Below are 21,988 nucleotides of genomic sequence, written 5' to 3' on the forward strand. Positions count from 1 at the left end.
CTGGTGAGCCAAAATCAAAACCTGCATTAATTCAAAAACGTTCAAAAAATTAAATAAAAAAAACAAGTTTTTTTAACTGAAAGTAAGGAACGACGTTAAAACTTAAAACGAACAGAAATTATTCCGTATATGAAGGGGCTGTCCCCTCCTCAACGCCTCGCTCTTTACGCTAAAGTTTGACTTTCTCACAACTCTATTTTTTTAAACAATAAAAAAACTTTAGCGTAAAGAGCGAGGCGTTGAGGAGGGGACAGCCCCCTTCATATACGGAATAATTTCTGTTCGTTTTAAGTTTTAACGTCGTTCCTTACTTTCAGTTAAAAAAACTTGTTTTTTTTATTTAATATTCAACTAAAACGATTCGTTTATGTATTGGTAAAAGCGGCGTAGAATTGCATATCATCGATTGTAAAGGAGGGCCAGTCGGTGTTTTGTTCAGGCGAGGGGAGTGTGCTTGAACCCTGAAAAATCAAGTTTTTATATCTGAAATTCTTAATTCTCCTTGAACTCCCACATAAACCATAAAAGGAGCTTTGGGGAATGAGGAGTATAAATTTACTTAAACTTACCTTCGATTTCGATTTTTTTTTTGTAATTTTGTAAATTTTGTGCTGCAGGGTGACAGTACGGGTATAACCGAACAGAAGTTATACCTATAGGCAAATTGAAATTAGGCAAACCTATATTCTTGAAATTGAAAATACGACTCACTATTTTCAACTTGAAAATATGAAGTAATATTCATATAAAGACATCTTAAAAAAATAAGCTTCTAAGCTGCTTCAGCTACTACGTTAAGCTACTAAATCATATACAACAATTTTACACAAAATAAGTTAATAAGCTGTTAAGTCTAGTTGCAGCTACTTGAGCTATTAAGATAAGGTCATATAGGTAAGAAATGTTAGACAAATTAATGAATTTTACAATTTTACTAAACAGATATTTTTTTTTACTATACCGTTCGTAACAAGAACGGTTCGTAACCACAGGAAGCCACCCAGGGTCGTTAGAAAAAGGTCACCAAATCATAAACTTTGTGAATAGTTCATTAGGTAACAATGGTAAGAGTTCATCAGGGTGAAGGGTCCGATGACTTACAGAGTGTTTGCTCTTGAAAGTACGTGGCGTAGGTTCGTAACCACAGGTTTAATGAAATTAAACCTGTTAAACCTGTTAAAATTCCAATTAATCAATTTTACAATTTTACTAAACAGACAAATTTTACTAAACAGATATATAGTAAAAATTGGGGACATTTTAAAATGGGATAATTTTATTAAGTTGAACAAAAAAGTCACCAAAGGCTTAAGTTACGTTACGTAAGATAGAAGTAGGTCTTCGTTACAGGTGTTTTGTACTTCAAAACAGCTAGAAAAATATTTACACGACCTGTTCAAAAACCCAAATTTTTCAGTTTTCATTTTTCAGTTTGTCTCTCTGAAGAAAACTGCTTCTTCCTTGTTAGTCCCAAAAGTGTCGTCATAGCAAGGCAAAGAGATGCAGAAGATCACATTCAGTGGCTTCTAGATCATGGGTATGTTTCTCTGCTATTTTTGCCTTTTTTTAAATATTTATATTATTTAAGGTAATCGTTTTCTGCTAAAATAAGATGTGTATTTTCATGGTACTGGAAAACTTATATTTGAGGGTCAAGCACTGACACGCTAGGCCGTACCCAGAGGGGGGGGGGTTAGAGGGGTTTGAACCCCCTCCACTGAAATGTTCGTCTGACTCGTAAAAACGTAACAAAAATGCATATAAACAAATTTGTATGCGTTTTTTGAGATTTTTTTGTGAGATGTCTATGCAAAGTAAGTGGTGGGGAGTTCTGGATCACCAGGAGCTCGTTAGGACAGATTCCAGAGTCAGGAATCATTCTGACTCAAATAGAAATTTATGCACAGCAAAGCCAAGGACCCTCAGGAAACTGGGAACTATCAAGGCATTCAAAGGCTGGGCTGTCGGATCATTTGCACCTCCTAGATCAGAGGTGTCACTGAATATGATAGGCCTATTTTGGTTGGGATAAAAAAAGATTCCGCCTAAGTGTTGCTGAAATAATCCGATCCCAAATAATTTTGATGTGGCAAGCAGTATAGTATTCTACAAGAACATGCTCTACCTTCCATTTAAGGAATGCTGAAATTCCTATTAAAGTCGAGACGATACTTGTCACAACTTGTCACAATCGTCACAACTATCGCAACCGTCACAAATCGTCATGACCTTGTTTGTCCCGTTTTTTTCTCCTGAAAATGCTAATAATTTAACGGTCTATGCTGTAGAAATATATTTATCTTGTGATAGTACGATTTTTCCTGTAATTTGTTATATTTTCTGCATTATATGCCGATTTTATTTTCCGGAGCTTTGCATCCCCCCCCTCCAGACTTTAATTTATGAAGTTAATAAAATTTACTATTTCGTTTTATGCCTTCAATGAAGGGCTCATAAGTTAGAGTAAAACACAAGTTTTACATTTGCAGTTTTACATATGCCATTTGTATACTTCTGATTTCGAAAATTGCCAAAAACCGTCTCATAACATACTCTCACATGGAGGATCAACAGAGAAGTGGGTACCAGGGTTGCCACATGACGAGAAAATCTCGTAACGTCCAAACGCAAAAGAACGTAACTTCGCCCTGAATATTTCTTCTCATTTTATATTTATAGCTCCTGCAGTTCTATAAGACCAAAACACATCATTAGGATAATTCCCAGGATTTAGCGCAAATGAGAATGCCAGATTTCTTGAAAATTCTTTCGAAGCTCCATTTCACATTTGTTTGTGGATTGTCTCTGAAAAATTGGCAATGCTGATCCAATAAACATTGCCAAAAACGATTGTCAGAACCGAAATTTTTTCATCGTGGGGCATCCTTAGTAACAACTTTTTTGCTCTGACCATCCATTTGAAAACAAGTCAGGAAACGATTTTTGGTAATTTTAGGAAGTGGGTGCCCAATCACATTTTGGTATGTCTGAATTTATAGTCTAAGTAAATCCAATTTCAGGTGGGGGATCAATTTAGTAGTGTCACTTTCCGGAGGGAAACGGTCTAAAATTCTGGAAAGTACCTTAAAACATTCTAAAATACTCCCTCATATCAATCCTAAATTCGAACTACTTCACTTTACCCCCCACGCCTTCCACTTAATGGACAAATATATTGCCCAAATTATATATACTCAGTAAATTAATCTTTTTATTAATTTTCTTCTCTTTCCTTCTTATTTCTTCTTATTAATTTAACTGTTTTCTTCTTTTCTTCTTATGAATTTAACTGATTCAGTATTTAACTGATTCTAACTGAGTTCTAACAGTATTTAACTAATTCTAACAAATTCTAACAGCATTTAAATGAATTTAACTGATTCTGAATCAGTATTGATTCAGACTTCGTTGTGTTAACACCATAGTTTTTTTCGGATATAACCTTGCTCAACCTGTGTAATTTCCCTGTGGACTTTCATTTTGGATTCATTTTTATGAGCGGATTACCGTTTTGCTGGCTATTTCAAGTTCAAGGTGAAAACATCTAACTAGATTGGATTTATTAAATTTGAAGTCTGGTATGTTCTTGAATTAATTAAGTGATCGGAGTTAATCAAGAGATCATTTAAAGACTTTTTGCTACGGATTAAAAGTATTGTGGTCTACTGAGTTTCAGAAAATTATTTATATTTTGATTGTTGGATCAAGATTGTTTGTAATTTTGGATCAATAGTACTATATTTTATAAGGAGTACTAATTGCATGACCACAGTTGCTGTTAAATAAGTGTGAATAAAAATTTCACGGATTGGGTTGAAGATCCTTTCGCTTTTCCATTCACTGTTTCTCTTTTTACGAACCTTCTTTCGTCTATGATACAAATTCACCCCGCACCCACTCTGTGATATGTCAAAATCAAAGAATTATTGTCCCGAGTGGCGACTGCTGGTAATCACAAATTCTGTCCAATGCGTGTTAGGTTGCGGCCGCTGGTACCACACAGGCGTTAATAAATGTGCCCAAATTGGGCTAAAGGACCATTCCGGTGAATGGTTATGAATGGACTGTCATGCTAAAAAAAATTCTCGTGACTCCTAAGTCACAAGCATCTCATCCTCTACAAAAGCCTAGTGCGAAGAGACCTGTAAGAGGAAGCAGAATCGGCACCTCTTCACCACAAATTACTACGGGACCTGAAACCAACTCCGAGCTACCGAAAGGGACTAAGACGTCCCCGGTACGTGTAGACATTCTTAACTATGAATCCGAAACAATCCGTCTAAGCGAGAAAATTAAGACCCTGGAAGCAAATTTATCGGCATCTCAAGCAGAAAATCTAGAAATCCGGACAAGGAACTGAACGTTTCTGTCAGAAATGGAGGAGACGAACAATCAAATTAAAAGTGTTGACAGGCCATTTGGATGTTAAAGACTTTCTTATAGCCAAGATTTCTGAAACAAGAAATCTCGGTGGCTGTCGAAACCCGCCCTTGTGACCCTTCGCAAACTTCCCAGGACCAATTTACCATGTCAACGCAAACGGACAATGATATCGCTGTTGCTAACCAAAATTGATAATGAAGTTGCTAACCCTGATAATGAAGTGCAAAACATAACATCTAGCCCAAGCGTAGCCCACGACTGTGTGATCTTATCAGACGAAATGAATCCTAGTGATACGTCAACAGCTAGTGCAAGTGCACCCATTCCGACTCTCGCAGAGAAGAATTGAACGAGGGTTTTGTAGACGAAAGAAAAAGTACCAGTTTTTACATATATGCTTAAATTTTAGATCAAAATTTTGCAACAAAAATGATTGTAGTTTTGACCGCGTAGATTTGTGTAGTGTTTTAACTTGTACTGATAGAGAATGCGTTTTCGCTCACGTCACTCCTGACTTCGGAAAATAAGAGGCGTGCGCCAACGAGCACGCTATTATCGCTCCCTGATGGTCGCTCTTACCGGTGTCAGTGACAACCTTGCAAAAATAGTTTCGAAAAATAGTTTCGAATCTCTGCCAAACTTTCAGTCACCAGAATGCAATCCCCAAAGCCCCCCCCCCCACCCTGAATACCCCTACTTTAGTACCCTCCTTCAGTTTTCCTCCCCCTCCCATACGCACTTCTCCCCCACCTCTTCCCACCATGCCCTGGAAAAACCATTTTCGAAATTTTCAGATATCATGCAGAACGATCCACGCGTAATAGCTCTATACAGAGTTTCTAAAACATCAAATAGTGAGACGAACGCTAATATGTTTTCTGCTCCTTTTTCACCGTTTCCGTCCCGTAGCCGTTTTGCAGCCCTTCATGGTGAATCAGATAGCCTAGTTATTGAAATAGATGAGTCTGAAGTTTCTCTCCCGCCTAAACAGACTTTCCCAAAACAGACGAAAGTAAACAAACGTAAAGTTGTTGAAAAGGAAGTCCCTCAATCACATTTTCATTTTCCTTTTTTTTAAACTTTAAATGCGGAAAGTCTCAAAATTGATAAAATGGGAGAGCTTGAGGGTTATGTTCATGGTACCGGAGCTGATATTATTATAGCTACAAAAGTACATAAATAAAGTCCTGAGAATCTTACAATACAAGGTAAAAAACAATTTATTGGACTCAGACATCATAATAATACGTTGGACAAGAAAGGTGGCGGCCTAGCGTGTTTTGTACATGAGCAGTTGGCGCCGTGGCTTGTGCAGATTCCCCATATTGATGACGATGACGAAATGATTTGGATTATGATCCGACCAAAAAACCTTCCGAGATCTGTAACTGGTATTGTTATTGGAGTGTTTTATTGCTCACCTAGTATGGTATCTTTCCAAAAAAAGGTCTTTGCTGAAAAGTAAGATTTGTGTGTTGATTTTATTATTCCCGAATGTTGGAATTTGTGTTACTGGTGATAAGAACGATCTAAGAATTGAAAGTTTCCTCAGAATTCAAGGATTCAAGCAAACATTAAAGTTTCCGACTACTAAAGATAATACTAAACTCGACGTAATTTGCACAAATTTGTCAGAATATTATAATGAACCTCAAGACCTACCTTCCCTTGGTGGTAGCTACCATTACATGATAAAGTGGGCTCTGCTGCCTTCGTATAAAGTAAAATATGTCGTTGAGAAAGTTTCCTACTGACCTCTTTCTGACAGGGGTCTCCTAGAATTTGGAAATTGGATTACATCCGAGTCCTGGGATGAGGTAGCAATTTTAGAGTCCTCCGATGAAAAAACTAAATTTTTGCAAGATGTATTAAGAAGCAAATATGAAGAATGCTTTCCTGTGAAAACTTTCAAGCAGTGCAACACATATTGTCCTTACATAACCCAAGAAATTAAAGATTTGATTCAGTATAAAATTCAACTAAGAAAAGAAGGGAAAATAGGAAATGCTAATATACTCCACAACAAAGTACGTAAAATGACAAGAAAAGCTGCGGCTGAGTATTACCACAAAAAAATTGATAATATTTTTGAATCAAAGCCTAGCGTGTGGTATAAGGAAATAAAACGGATTTGTGAAAAATCCCCTAGTGGTGTTGATTTTTGTTCAGATTCTAAAGATGAAACAGTTAAATGGTCATTTGGCCAGAATAATCCAGTCTTTCCCGCGTCTTGATGTAAATAAAACGAACCAAGAGTGTCAGAAAATTCCACATGATGGCGTATCTTTACCTACTATTTCTGATTATCAAGTTTTTGTAAAATAAAGAAACTTAAAAGAACTAGTATAACTCCCATAGCTATTCTGATTGAACTTATAAAAGCATTTTCTGACAAATTGAAGAAGCCACTACCACAAATTGTCTAATTGAATTTCAACTTCTTCAGTTTACCCACAGATATGGAAAACGGGGTATGTTACTCCAATCCCTAAAAAAGATACTGGACTTACTTTCGATGGTTTGAGGCCAATCACACCATCGACCCCCCTGTTCAGCAAAATGTACGAAAGTTTTGTAGCAAATTGGCTAAAAGCTGAAGTCGAACCCCTCCTTGATCCTCATCAGTACGGTAACAGAAAGAATACATCAATATCCCATTATCTAGTCAGTCTTTTAAATTTTATTTTTAAGCATGTTGATGAGCCTGGTAAATGGCTAAAGTTAATAACAATTGATTTTTAAAAAAAAATTCGATTTGATTGATTATATCGATATTTAATGTCTAAGCTTTTAGTTGATTTTAGAGTGAATCCTGCTGTTGTGAAAATCATTCAGGGTTTAAAATATAAATTTTAAATATTTTAAATTTTATTTTAAAATTTATTTTAAAATAATATAATTTTATATTTTAAAGTTTAAAATATAGGAAGTCTTTCTTTGAACCTGAGCCAGTTTTTTTTTGGTGTGCCGCAAGTTACCTTTTTGGGTCCTATCCTTTTTCTAGTTATGATCAATGATATTGCTAATGATTGTGAAGACCGCTGGAAATATTTTGACGACCTTACCCCTGCAGAAATTTGGGAAGCAAATGAAGGTAGCAAAGCTCAAATTTTAATTGATAACGTAAAGACTAAAGCTTCCATTTCAAATATGACAGTAAATGACATTAAATCTTCTACCTTAACTATTTAATTTTTCAATCCTTCTGAACCAAATTTTCTACCAACTATCTCTGATTCTCTTAAAGTTAGTAAGATTAAACTCTTGGGAGTTATTATTACCAGTGATTTAAAATAGGAAGCAAACACAACCAGTCCAGTAAAAAGGGGTAATGCTGGGCTGCAGATGCTAAAGCTTATGTCGAGACATGGCGCCCCTCCAGATCATCTCCTCCGAATATTTACATCTTTTGCTCGCCCAATTCTGGAATGTGCAGCTCCTGTATGTCATTTTGGACTGACGGCTGAGCAAAGCGCCAGCCTCGAGAGAGTTCAGAAAAGAGCTGTAATGATAGTGTCAAAGCAGGCACAAATGTCGTATGAAGAGCTGCTGACAAAGTTTAAAAAGCGAATTCTGAAAAAAAGAAGAGAGAAACTCTGCATGGATTTCGGAAGAAAATCTCTCATCCATCTAATGAACAAAACCCTTTTCCCCCCTCTATCCACAACAAAACGACTCCCGCGCAGGGTTGCAATGCCTGTTGAGAAACTTCAGCTGGTACGCTGTGCCCATCAGCGGTTAGCGAAAAGTTTTATTCCTAGTTTTGTAAAAATGTATAACGAAAATCAGGAGGATTGATTAGCGTTTTTTATGTATTTACCTTTTAATGTGACTATACCAAAGAAATTTGGCAGTGCCATGAAAATTTTGGTGAAAATAAAAGTTTATCTATCTTCTATCTATCTAACTTACCGACAATCAGTTAACAAGTGGTGGGAAGAAATGAACTGCGCTTTTGAAAATACATTGAGTATTAGACAGGGTGGAGGGGGGGGGGGCTGTTGCGGCTGTAAACACCGTCTAGCGTTTAACGTCTGTAATTCTAACAATTTTGTAATGGTTTTTCATGGGTGAATATTGTGATATGACTATACAATGATGATTCAACATGTTTTTAGGATGTTTGAAGATGCACTACATGATGTGAGTCAACCATCTGGTCGCAACTTAAAGAAATATAGTCGTCTTTCTATTGGTCGTTCCTATATAGATTTTTTGCTGGATAAGGATGATTATGAGAAAGCAGCAAGTGTCTGTGAGCAAGTATTGGGTGAGAATAATAATTAATTTACCTGTTTTTGGGTGAAGTGTCTCCCCTTATTTAAAAAGGATGTTTTTCAATCTTTGCAGCTAAAAGGTAGGTTGGGGTTTTGTTGCATTTTTAATTGGGTATTTTCTTCGAAATTTGCTGAGAAATTTTCTAATGGAGCACTGATACAGTACTGATTTCATAGATTGCTCAGATTTCAGCACTGATGTTGAAATTAAGTATATTAGCTTGAAATGGAAGTTTTAAGAAATACACTGGGAATACAAATTAGGAGGCACCCCAATAACCAGAACTACTTGGACATAATTATGCTTGGTATGTATTATTAAAAAAAATGTTTAGATTCGGTAAATGTGAAGTGCTTCTGTTTCTTCTGCACAGGGAAAATTCTTTTCTGAACTTTAATGAAGTTTATTGCCCAGAAATTTTCACAGAAAGTACCAATAAAGCATGCAATGAAATAGTAATTACACACTAGTGAACATTCAGTCACAATAGCTAAAAATAGTCACATTTCGACAGCTATTGTAAATGCTGTTGGGCATAATCACAAAAAACGTGTGACTATAGTATTCTTATTGTACTTTTAAATCTACCTTAAGAAGTTACACTAGAATGTAATGAAGTCTTCTGCCAAAAATATAGCTATGAGAGGTGTTTGTGAGGCAACCAGACAAAAATATAAAAATAGGTGCGATAACAGTGATCAGTTTCGGTACTATTACTTATACTTTTTCGCGTGCTGACCAATGGTCCACGTAGCTTAGGTATGTGCTGCCACGATTCTCTGCATTCGGCTAGTAGTGCAAAGTCTGGTGTGGGGTTAATCATTTGACGCTTCCTGTGTTTTCTCCAGGTACCCATTTAAAGCTGGGTCCACTCTGGATGACCTTATAGAGTCTAACCAATAATCCCTGTTCTAAACCAAATAATCAACGACACTAGGACTCGAGCCTCGGTCATCACGGGAGCAGGATTGTAAGTTTAGTGCACTATCCACTCGGCTAGTACGGCTCAGTAAAGGAGCGATTATTTAGGATTAAAATGCATGTAACGATGAAAATTTACCTTTTTTTTTGCAGGTAAGGACAAAATATTATGGGAACAGGAATTTTCGAAGTTCTCAGAGAAGAAGCAACTTCGTGCCATTTGTCACTGTCTCCCTCTTGATAGCAATGGAATTTTAAGCTCAACTGTTTATGAAGCAGTCCTTATTGAATTTCTTCACAGTGATTCCGATGTAAGTGATATTTTTTCTATTAATGCATCCAGTCGCATTAGGTTGCCATAGAGAGGAGGGTGACTAACAATTCTTATTAAAAATAATGCGATGGGATGTGTTTCAATATGAGAGTTAAGTAAACTGTGAGCAATGAAAAGTCTATTGACTTCTCACGACTTGGTTCGACTTTTCGAAATCAAACCACATGGTAGGCATATTTCATAGTCAAAGAACGTGAAATAAAAGTAAATGAGTGCCTGTGTTGTGATATCAGAATAGAATTTGGGAATTCCTACCAGGGTTGACACCCGGTGAGCAAATCCCTATATTTTAGTGACTTTTTGGTTGATTTAGTGATTTTCTTCAATAGTCTAGCGATTTATGTGCTGATTTAGTATTTTTTTATACCATAGGGCCATCATAATCATAGTTGTTTTGCTCACCGGGTGGCAACCCTGGTAGGAATTCCCACATTCTATTCTAATATCACAATACAGGAACTCATTTACTTTTATTTCACGTTCTTTGACTATGAAATATGCCTACCATGTGGTTTGATTTTGAAAAGTCGATCATAATCCAAAACGATCGGAGGGCAACTGAGCCCCTCCCACGTCCATTCTTTTCCCAAAATTATTTGATCTAAATTTTAAGATAGCCATTTTGTTCAGTATAGTTGAAAGATCAAATTCCCACATTTTTTTTCTTTAATACTACAGCACAGGCATGTGCGTAGGGGAAGTCCCAAATTTGAAATGAAAGTAAAGGAGTAGGAATCAGGGTGGCCACCCCTAGTAATTTGTCACTATTTCTTGTAACTTTTTATATTGCATAAACCAAAAAAATACTAAATCAGCACATAAATCACTAGATTATTGAAGAAAATCACCAAATCAACCAAAAAATCACTAAATCAACCAAAAAATCACTAAAATCTAGTGATTTTTTTCACCGGGTGGCAACCGTGGCGGGAATTCCCACATTATATTCTAATATCACAACACAGGCATGCGTAAAGAAGAAGGTATGCTTAAGTTTCCAAATTTGTTACAATCCTATCCCTAAAGAAAAATACAAAAATATGCTAGATAATCAAAGGTAGTCATCCCCCAAATCAAAGGGAATAGGATTGGCCTAGTGTCTGCCCAGTGTTTGCCAAAAAGATAGGCTTTGCAATTTTGCAGAGGCATAGCGATTTAAAAAGTTCCGACAAAGAAATCAGATCAAGAACAGCCGTGTGAATTTTGATTGCCGTATCACATTGGAAGACAAATTTCCTCTAGTAAATTTTATAAATATAGGAAGTTTCCTAAGAGAACCTTCGTTGAAAAGCTGCGGAATTTAGGATAAATACCAATAAAATGTTCTGTCGGTATTTTCCGGGAATTCGGAAAACTCCCCCCTCGGAGAATCCTCCGTACAAATAAAATTGAGCAGCCATAGAGAAAGCATGACAAGAAAAGTTAATGAAGAAAAGAAGGAATTTGGACTTTTTGACCGATATTCCAAAATGTGGGCTAAATATGTGGTATAGAATTTCCTATAGCGCTTATTTTTACATTTTTATTTTAAATCTTTTTTCATGTGTCTGAGGGGGAAGTTATTATACAAGGGTAAGATAAAGGTTAAAATTTTGGCTCTGGGGGCAGTATCAACCCCGAAGGCAAATTTATTAGTTATTTTGAAGTTTTCGAACAAAATAAATATCTCAGAATTTTGATTTCATATCCTAGGGGTTAGAGGATGGCCGGATAGCAGAAAAGGAACCACGAGGGAGGCCGATTGTCCTCTAGTAGGTTTTGACCTTTAAGAAGGACACTAGAACTTTCAATTTCCAGTCCAATGAGCCCCCTCCGATGTTTAGAAGATATACCTTTCCATTTAAGCAGGTGGGGAAATGTTTTTTGGTACTTTTCTGGCCCTGTTTATTAGCTGCATTTTGAAAGGAACCAATATTTAATTTTGGTTCTCCTTCTGCATCGGGGTTTCCTTGGCGCAAGGTTTCATTTTTTCCAGACAAATCGAAGCAATTCAGCCCCCTTTTAAGCCACATTTGTTAGAGAATGGACCAATTTCAAATGGACAATCCTTTGAATAATTAAATAAAAAAACACAAGTTTTTCTTAACTGAAAGTAAGGAGCGACAATAAAACTTAAAACGAACAGAACTTATTCTGTATATGAAAGGGACTGTCCCCTTCTTAGTGCCTCGCTCTTTACGCTAAAGTTTGACTCTTTGTCACAGCTCTACTTTTTAAAACAATAAAAACTAGAATAAAGAGCGAGGCGTTGAGGAGGGGAAATCCCTTTCATATACGGAATAATTGTTCTTATTAAGTTTTAATGTAGCTTCTTACGTTCAGTTAAAAAAAACTTGTTTTTTTATTTAATTTCTGTACGTTTTTCAATTAATTTAGGTTCGAAGTTTGCCCACCAAAAACACTAAACTTGATGAATCTTATATTTTTGGAATCAAACAGTCTGCGGTAGTTAGCTTTAAGTAAAAAGTGATCCGGCTAAAAAGTGACTGAAGTCATAAAAAACGAGTTTGCAATGTTAGTAGACACATCGAAGGAATAGGCTTATTATGGTGATTCGACATATCTAACAATCATCAAGTTTAGTTCTGCGCGTCAGAATTTACGAGCCTGAAAAAATTTGCGTGATTTTTGGAAAAGTGGGAAAACACCCCCTTAAAAGTCCAGGAATTTTGATTCCTTTGATGCATCTATTGATATCAAAATTCTGTTTTTTAGAGTTTTGGTTACTATTGAGCCGAGTCGCTCCTTATTTAAAGTTCGTTATCACGAACTGTTTGATTTTTTGTACATTAGTCTCCCTGGTACAAGGACTTAATGCTGTAAGTTCAAAATTGATCAGGGAAAAAAAGCTTGGGTGGCTTATTTCTGGGCCCCTAAGCCTCCCCCTCCCCATAGCAGAATATTGATGATCTTTTTACTAAGAGAATAATAATCGAAATTTTTACGCCACGGGGCTTTCGGGGTCAAACGCGCCCTCTCCTCTTTTTCTGTTATAAAGTTTATGTGTAAAGAATTAACAGTTCGAAGAAATTTATGGCTCTTATACCAGGGGCTTTTGGGGTTAGGTCATCCTAGAACGCATATTTATTGATGTTTTCAACTATTTTTAACAAAGAGGCTACCTGGAAATGCTCATCATGTGTCCTTAACGGGTATACAAGGACCGGAAAAAAAGGTTCTATGACGGGGGCTGGTTGCTCTCTCATCACTTTTGACTTTTAAAATGACACTAGAATTCTCAATTTCCGATTGAATCAGTATCCTTCGCAGTTTCTACGGCAACAAGGAGAAGTGGCTTGAGGAGGGAGTAGCCCCCCTTCTATACGGGATACATTATGCTCGTCTTAGGGTTTGATGTTGCTCGTTGCTTTCATGCCATAATACTTGTTACTGTTTGTTTGATAGCAGAATAGACGGTCATGTCTGGTGTTGGTCGTCTTAGCAGCTAGGAGCTTTTAGGGATCGCTCGCTAGGCCAAATATTGTAATTTTGCCAAGTTTATTCTCTGGAAACGACACGCGTAGTTTCCCGTAGCTAAGCACTCAAGGGCGGATCCAGGATTTGTTTTAGGGGGGGGGGCACAAAATAGGTAAATCCGATTAACTTGCGTTAGGAGCAAGTTTAATTAACGCAAACTTGCGTTAATTAAGTAAATTACACTACTTTAGACTACGTTAGGGGGGGTGCCCCCTCACCCCCTGGATTTACCACTGTAAGCACTCAGGATTTCTTTAAATACGATGTGGGTTCGTTCACGTTTTCTATATAATTACCAAGAAGACTTACTGGTGTATTTTGTAGAATCTGCACTCTTTTAAAATTTTGCATACAAAGTTCTACACTAGAGGACACAACTATAAAAAAATGTGAGACACAACAATAGTATGATACAAAAATAATAGAACTGATAATAATAAAAATGCCTTACCGACGTGAAATTTCCAAACCTCTAGCATTTTTAGCTGAGAGCTCAAATAACTCAATTCATGTACTGTGACAGAGGCTTGTGATTAAAAAATATCCCTCTACCATCACTTGGCGGCTTACCAACTCTCCTTAAAGTCAAAAATTAGTTTTCTTAATTTTCCTGACAAAAAGCTCAAATTTTTAAATATATAAAACGGCTTTAAAACTTTTTTTCTTTCACCAACAAATCATCAACAGATTGACTAGACATCAACACCGATCGACATCAACAGTTCAAGCAGCATCATCTGCAAGAGTCGTGAAAAAACACTCTGGTTAGTAAAGTCACAGTGAATCACCATACACAAGGTACAGAAGGTGTCCCAAAAGAGACACCACACTTAAATTGAATAGTAGAGGAACAAACACCATTTTAATGCAACTTGAATAGATCTAGTATTTAGAAAACCAGCCAACCACTTCACGTTGTTACTATGAACTCCAAGGCCTCCAGACGGTGAAATAAAGTTTTAAAATCTTGTATATCAAACGCCTTTCTAAATTCAGACAGATAAAAATAGTCAAAGAAATTTCACCGGGTTCGAAGCATTTATTCAGAGATGGAATGCACGGCGTCTGACATCAAGTGATTTTTTCCTAAAGCCAAACTGGGTTTAATGTAAAATCCCCGTTTCCATAAGTTCTCATAAAACCTTTTATGCAGAATTGTTCAAATATTTTGGAAAACAGCAGAAGGATTATAATTGGTCCTTTTTCGTTATCAAGCTTAGAACCACCTTTGTGAAGAAAGTATGACTTTTGCACTTTCAAAGCACTTTAATCTTAGCAAAATCTGCTGAAGGTTCCAACTTGTTTAAGCTTGCGTGACTGGTGGGAAAATGTTCTGTTAGAATCAGTAATATAGCATAATGATGAAAAAATGTTAAAATACCAAGTACAACACTCACTGTACTGTGCTTTGAGCCGGAAGGAAACATGTTGGATCTTCATAAGCATAATTCTGCACAAAGTTATCAGAAGAAAAAAATAAGAAAGAAGAAAACACATGAAAGGTGCATCGTTCTTTACTCAGTGCCCATAGTGGGGATGTTCTAACGTTCTGACAGCTGACGTTCAGAAATCAAACCGTTTCAATAAGTAAAGACGTATACTCAGGGCTTATGACTATTTTGGAAGTATCAAGTGACTGAGTGAAATGATTTAAACTGTGTAATTCACTTTCATCTGATGAAGCATTTTGTCCATGACGAAGTAAATTAGACTCCTCCTCACCAAATGTTTTCTGATGGTAGCTGACACCGTTGCCTTTGCTGGTAAATATGGGAAGAAACCAGAATTTCATATCGTCACCGAATACTTCAGCTACATTCTTAAGTTTTCCTAAATGAAAACCGTTTTTATCTGGTCCCAAATTGAAGACAGTAGCTTGCAATGACTCTAAAGTAGATTGATTGAGGAGAAGTAAATAAATATGATATGAAAACAGCGAGAGAAAACTAAAGAACAAGATCGTAGCAATTAAAAATAAGGTGTCAAATTCCCCAAATCCTTCTTCAACTTGCTTCTTCCAAAAGGCTGTAAAATAAGGGAATGAAGTTAGGGAAATATAAAGACAATAGAGGGTAGCGTATCCAAGAAACAAAATGAAAAATTTGTAATTGGACCATCCAATGCATGCATTTATCAACTGGCAGTGATGATCCATCTTCAAAACGCAGCATTCACAGACTCTGCAGTGGTGAGCTCGATCTGGTTTAATGTGATTACATTCCTTGCAGAAACGAACTCCCTCGTGGGACCTTGTTACAACAGGAAGGTTCCTAGAAAACTCTTCTAATATGTCTTTTCGTTGCTGCTGTGATTCTGCATGGTGAAGCGCAAAATCAATGTCTGCCGGAGGTGTAAACTCTTTTGGAACCCGCGCTACTGGTGTGAAAATGGTCTGCGAGTATGACCAGGATAACATAATAAAGAATAAATGGTAGAATGCTAGGTATAACACTTTCTGCACAGGATTTTGCACAGAAAGTAGGCATGATTGGATCACGTAAGCATAGTAAGACCAGGCAGCAAGTACTACAGTAATTAATACTGGAATCCATTTAATAATAATGACAGATTTTATAACTCATGGTTTTTGAGATTATATACACATCTCTAAATGTGTGCCCGCCATTCTCCTAGTGACAACATGATTGTACAAATGTCCAAGAGAGTTGTTTTTGTTTGTTTTTCGCAGCCGCCAATGTGTGGGTTCTCTTTTCTTTTACGAAGTTCCTTGTTAAAATGTATGAAAATATTTATGGAATTGTGTTTTTATTGAAAATAGTTTAAATACATGAGGATATTTATATAATGACATTATACGACTAACATTTGTATCATGACGTCACATTTACAGTTTACAATTTTCTTATACTTTGGAATTTGTATATCTTAGCTCGCATTCTCATGGCCTTAAAAATATCCTATAATAATTTTATATTTGTAGCTTGAATAGTTCAGCATCCAATCAGGGCATCCAGACAGACAGATGAAGTGATAAATAATTAGAGATATATAGATGGAAATGTTGTAAAACGATTAGAAAACTATAAATAGGTTTTGCTCTTTTAATTTAAATACTGAAACTACAGGACACACCTATTAGCTCTGGTTTTAGTTAAATACAAATTAAAGAACACACATGTTTTGAAACAATATGGTCGGTTTTTATATCCTTTTAGTAGGTCTTTTAATTGAGAAGGAAGATGGCAGGAAAATACTTTTCGTTATGTGACGGAACCGATAGGAAAGTTGGAACTCTTCTGGCTGTTCCACCAAAATATGGAAAGTATTTTACAGCCATCTTCCTTCCCAAGTAAGAAACCAACTGAGAGTATCTGAAACCTGGTAATTTGTCATTATAGCAAATTCATTATTCATTTCATTATTCTTATATAGCATATTCATTATTCATTTCAAATTCATTTCATTATTCGTTACTTATGCAATGTACGATAAACACTCGAAAAGGGAAGTTTGGCTAAATAAAACAAAACATGATGAAAATATAATACTTTATTAACAAAACCATGAAAACTACAGCAAAGAATTATGGAAGGTGGCCCGCCCAGACCGTATTATATTAAATACGTAACCTAAGCTAACCTAACCTAACCAAAATACCAACTAAATGTTTTATTAAAATATAGCTAGTGTATTTTCCCAGCGAGCTGAAGCTAATTGTCTCGTATTAACACCGTGAAAAACGGGTAATGTCTCATGTTCGTGATCAAAATTCTCGAGTGTTTTTCGTATAATACATAAGTACCGAATATTCTTTACTTTTTTATTTAGGGTAAAAAAATAAAACTGTTTCCAATTGAGTAAAACTATGTAAGACTAAAACCCTCACATTTTGTTACCAACGAGGAATTGAGAAGAATTGCATATATCAGAGAAAAGCTAATAATCTAAGCTATACATTAATATAGTTTTTATTCAAATTATTTAAGATCAAACACTTGAAATTATTAGTGTATTGACTTATCTACAAGGACCTCTTTTTGGAAATACCAATTATCCTATTTTGATGTATATATCCTTTTAGTGTTTCAGTTTTATTCACATTTAACAGACAGCTGATTTTCTTCTGATTCTAAAAATGTAGACTTTTATTGCTTGATTTTTATTCTATAAATCACAAATATAAAATATAGTTTTTTCTTTTGAATTGCTTGTCAAAACATAGACCACATTTTTAATTTATGCTGACAAGTTATTGGTAAAAATTTGACCAAGAAGGCGGAGTAAAACAAAACAAAATAAGGACTAAAAAGAACAAATCTTCTTCAATATTGTCTAAAACTTTCTGTTTGTAACTACAAATTGCTGTTTTGGCGAGTCTCAATGAACATTACCTGATTCAAAATAATGTTGCGGGAAAAATATTTGTCGCCAGACCGTGATTCGCTTTTTACTAGGTTACAGCTGGATTGTTTATTTTCTTGTTTAAAACTGCCATCAGATTGGCTTTGTCTCCACTGTAAATATTGATTTCAAGACCGTTTTCAGGCATGGGTTACGGGGTTTGAACCCCCCCCCCCCCACCACCCTATTTTTTCGTCTGGCTCATAAACACGTAATAAAATACATATAAGCAAATTTTTGATGGGTTTTTACTTTTTTATATCCCCCTAAAGACCCCTCCCCGGAACAAAAATCCTGAAACCCCCTTGATTGGTTTACTAACTGTCTTGAAAAAGTTATTATTTATTGTATTTGTTTTTAATACAATGTTCATTGTTTTGTTCTTGCATTTCTGTTATACTTAATTTTCTAATTTTTAACTTTCCTTCTATCTTGGCTCATTTTCATCCTTTCTATGTTTGCTATTATTATGTCGAATTTTCAGCTCTTTTTGGAATTGATTTCAAAATGGCCCAAGAATATTTATCGTGTTGAGCTGGTGATAAATGAAACTTTGAAGTACATATCTACTGGAAGTAATGATGAGGACATAACTTTGTTAACGGCTCTCGCGCTTCTCTATATCAATCAAGGAGGATATGAAAAGGCAATGACACTCTACTTGAAGTAAGATAGATATCATTTATAAATTATTCTGAGATTGGCTAGTACTTTAATTTCCAATGTGGACATCAGAGTGAGCTATTGGCTCCTCGAAGTCCCTTCCCTCCCCGAACAGCTTTTTAGAAAAAGATCAAGCCAATATGTTTCCCTTGCTGTTCAAGCCAAGGGACAGAAAGTTTCCTATATAGGGGTTTCGGACAAGGAGTTTCTAATGGTGTACTTTTTGTTGATCTGACTCTTTTTTTTAGGAGTTATGGATTTTTATATTTCTTAACATTGGATGTGATCGTCTCTTACTAGATTGCTAGCTACCGCTGCAACCCGGATAAAGCTCTTCAAAAGACAAATGATGACTTATTGAATATAGTACTTTCTGTCAGCAGTGCAATGTATGACAATAAATCACCATACCGTTACCGTAGAGTGAACCGTTATAAAAGGGAAGAAAAGTAAATTACAGAATAACAAAAGTAGAATAGAAAAGTAGAGACAAGAATGACGCATCATAAGGAAAAAAAGAATCATAACTTGAAATAGCATGAACGATCCAATTAATTTATCGAAACTCAATTACGTTGAAAAATAACAACGAAAAATGAATAATTTTCTTACATTTGTCAGTAAAGCTACGATACAGACCGTCCATTTTCAAAACACCATCCATTTTGAAAAACATAGCTATTTACATCACATTTCCATTTTCTCTCTCTTTTTAGTTTATATTTTTTTTGCTTTTATAGAGATAAAGTTTTTTGGGGCTAAAGTTTGAAATGTAAAAATAATACTTGTTTGTATAAGCATTAATATGTATAAGTATTATTTCTGTTATAAGTATATAGGCCGTTAATATGTATACTTATATGAACAAGTATTAAACTATTAGTATATGTATATTAAACTATCAATCTATTCATTTTTCCCATTAAAGCGCAAGTTATGTTCTGGTCTTAAGAAGGCATGGGGTTTGTCCCCTCTACTCATTTTAATTTTTCTCATTTCATTTTGACTCGGTTATTTATTGTAATTTCTGTTCGTTTTGGGTTTCATTTATTTATTCGCGGTGATTTGTGATATTTTAAACTTGGAAGGTTATTTCAATCTATTTCTGCTCATTTTTGGCTTAATGGAGCTCTTTACTTTTATTTGAAAACCTTATTTTGTGTAAAGAGTTTTTATATTTTTTTCTGTTCGATTTTTATGGCGAAGTCTTTTTCATGGAAAAAGTAAATAATTTTTTAGGTCTTTTGGTTTTTTTTTCCATAGTTTGGTATTTGTATATTGGAGAAATGTTTCCAACAGTTTTTAACAAAACACATCCTTTCGGAAATCTGCATACAAGTAGTATTGTTTCATTTAGCTTCATACCTCCTCAAGTTGATGGTAGGGTCATCATCCCCAAAGATATAATTACTGGACCTTTCAACTATGCTGATTGACTCACCTCACTTAATCTATCAGTCTATTGCGTCAACTCACCTCACTTTATCTATCAGTCCTGGTTGAACTTCATTGAAGTTATGATGCTGGGGCTGTTTTAAAAATTTTTTAGTTGGTCGTATTTTTATGTAAATTTCTCTTTTATATTTTCATTTGTGTTATACTGAGGACGACCCTTGGACATAGGGTCGAAATATTCATTTAAAGTTTGGAGTTCCACTGTCTTACCAAACAGTTCCCTGTTGTTTTACTTTGTTTTTTATTGTTTATGAAATAATGGACGTGGGGATGATGGTTGTCATGCCATTATTTGTGATTCTTAACAATTTTCAATCGAATGAGGTTCTTTCGAAGTTTCTAGGACAACTCCTATTTTAAGAAGTGCCTAGGTCAGATAAAAAAAGAAAACAACAAATTTATAAATAATTCATTGTGCCCAGATCTCTCTTACCTAGGCAGCACTATTGCGTGACCTATAATTTTAACTCCTGGATTGTGGTTGCAGTGGGAGCTGCAACCTAGTAAAGAACGAACCACGGTCAATAGGAACCAAAAATTAGGCTAAAACAACTTGCTAGTGAAAAAAATTGTCGTTTTTGGCTGATTGAATGGTAACTATTATCTCGATTAGTCTTGATATTGAACATGTATGGCTTAATAACAAGAAAAGTGGCTGGAACCACTAAATTCTGCAACGTAAGCATTTTTTTTCGTTTTCTTTATCTCTACAGCTAGCGGGGCACTGGAACATCATAGGGGGTTTTTAAGGGCTCATTTTAAAGGAAGTTGCTACATTTACGTGCTTTTGCAAATAGCCCAAAAACAAATTTAAAATAAAATTGATTTTTTACTAAAAACGTCAGCTTCATGTACAATCTTTTCAAATGATAAGTGTGCTGCATCATCATGCTTATGATGATTTATTTTAGTACTTCAATTGCTATGGCTGCCGAAATCAAAATAACTCCAGCTGAAGAAGCTCCTACTACATTCCAATCATCGGGATTGGAGACAATAAGAATAAAAAAAAAAAAAACACAACAAGAACGGAAAAGTTAATGGAACGTATCTAGGATAGGCGGTTTGGCTCAGTGTGCTATATTTTTGGGTTTTCTCAGGAAGTTTATGATTTTAATATTTCTGACCAAGTCAACTGATATTTGGTTGACCTAAGTGGTAGTGTAGAATTACTTTCACCTGAATATAAGGATGAAGAGCTTAAATTTTTAAAATTTTTACAAATATGAAGAGCTTAAAGAGCTTAACAAAATTAAAACAGTTGAAAAAGCTGCTGTCACTGTTATGAGGAAATGACAAACAGTTTGTCTTTTAAAGTTGTTTCAGGAGAACAAAACGAATACAGGCAATACTGGCTTGGCAGTGGGCTTGAAAAATACTTGCCTGACAATATTTTTTCAAAAGATGTCAAATCGTGTCAAAGCCATACTCTTGAGTAGGATTCTTGTACAGTGGTATCTTTCAAAATACCGTCTAGCCAAAGGAAATTGCCTGATGAGGCCTTTGAAACGCATACGAACAAGGAACGATGCAGAATTATTTCTGTACCAGCATGGGTCCCACTATCCAACTGGGCGCTTCCATTATGGAGGCATAAACGTCTGTTATTGGGTCGAAGAAGAAACAATAAGTCTTCAAAGGGAGTCAAAAGCCATTAAGTCAACAAGTTCATTAGTGAGTCAAAACATTAAATTAGTAATTCTAGACATGACTATAGATGTCAGCACAGTAGTTGGCTCGGATCAAAAGATGTTTTCAAAGAAGATATTCGGAAATCATCTTTAAACGGAAGAAGAATTAGCCAAGGATCTCTTGAAAATCATACTGCGCTGTGGGAACTTATAAAGACTAACTTGTCTGAACAAGTCGACCCTCTCAGATTAGTTTGGAGTAAAAGCTAAATCACAGTCAGATTTTATTCCTGAAAAGCAGAAGCAATATATGGAACAAATAGAAAGAAAGAAGGAAAATAAAAGGTGTTTAATTAGGAGGAAATACGGTTTTAACCTATAAGGACTTAACCGGAAAATTCACACACATTGTTTGATAGTTACAAAACTTTTAGGAAGAACACTTGAAGATCATGCTGGAAACTATAGAAGAGATTATACTCAA

At 35.5% G+C, this 21,988-nt stretch overlaps 1 protein-coding gene and 1 pseudogene across 2 annotated transcripts in view; one reads left to right on the top strand and one right to left on the bottom strand.

The window, feature by feature from the left end:
* lt (vacuolar protein sorting-associated protein light) overlaps nt 1–21,988 on the top strand; it is a 111,783-nt gene that overhangs the window by 57,187 nt on the left and 32,608 nt on the right. For both annotated transcript variants that reach the window (XM_089093683.1, XM_089093694.1), the window contains exons 8-11: nt 1,432–1,537; nt 8,502–8,653; nt 9,736–9,893; nt 18,240–18,421. In XM_089093683.1, coding sequence (XP_088949809.1) covers nt 1,432–1,537; nt 8,502–8,653; nt 9,736–9,893; nt 18,240–18,421 — 598 coding nt within the window. The remainder of the gene's footprint in view (nt 1–1,431; nt 1,538–8,501; nt 8,654–9,735; nt 9,894–18,239; nt 18,422–21,988) is intronic.
* LOC148956036 (palmitoyltransferase ZDHHC15 pseudogene) lies at nt 14,964–16,795 on the bottom strand (annotated as a pseudogene).

Source organism: Artemia sp. Qi Xiang Cuo, chromosome 1, assembly GCF_049724085.1.
Source record: "Artemia sp. Qi Xiang Cuo chromosome 1, ASM4972408v1, whole genome shotgun sequence".
NCBI classification, from domain to species: domain Eukaryota; kingdom Metazoa; phylum Arthropoda; class Branchiopoda; order Anostraca; family Artemiidae; genus Artemia; species Artemia sp. Qi Xiang Cuo.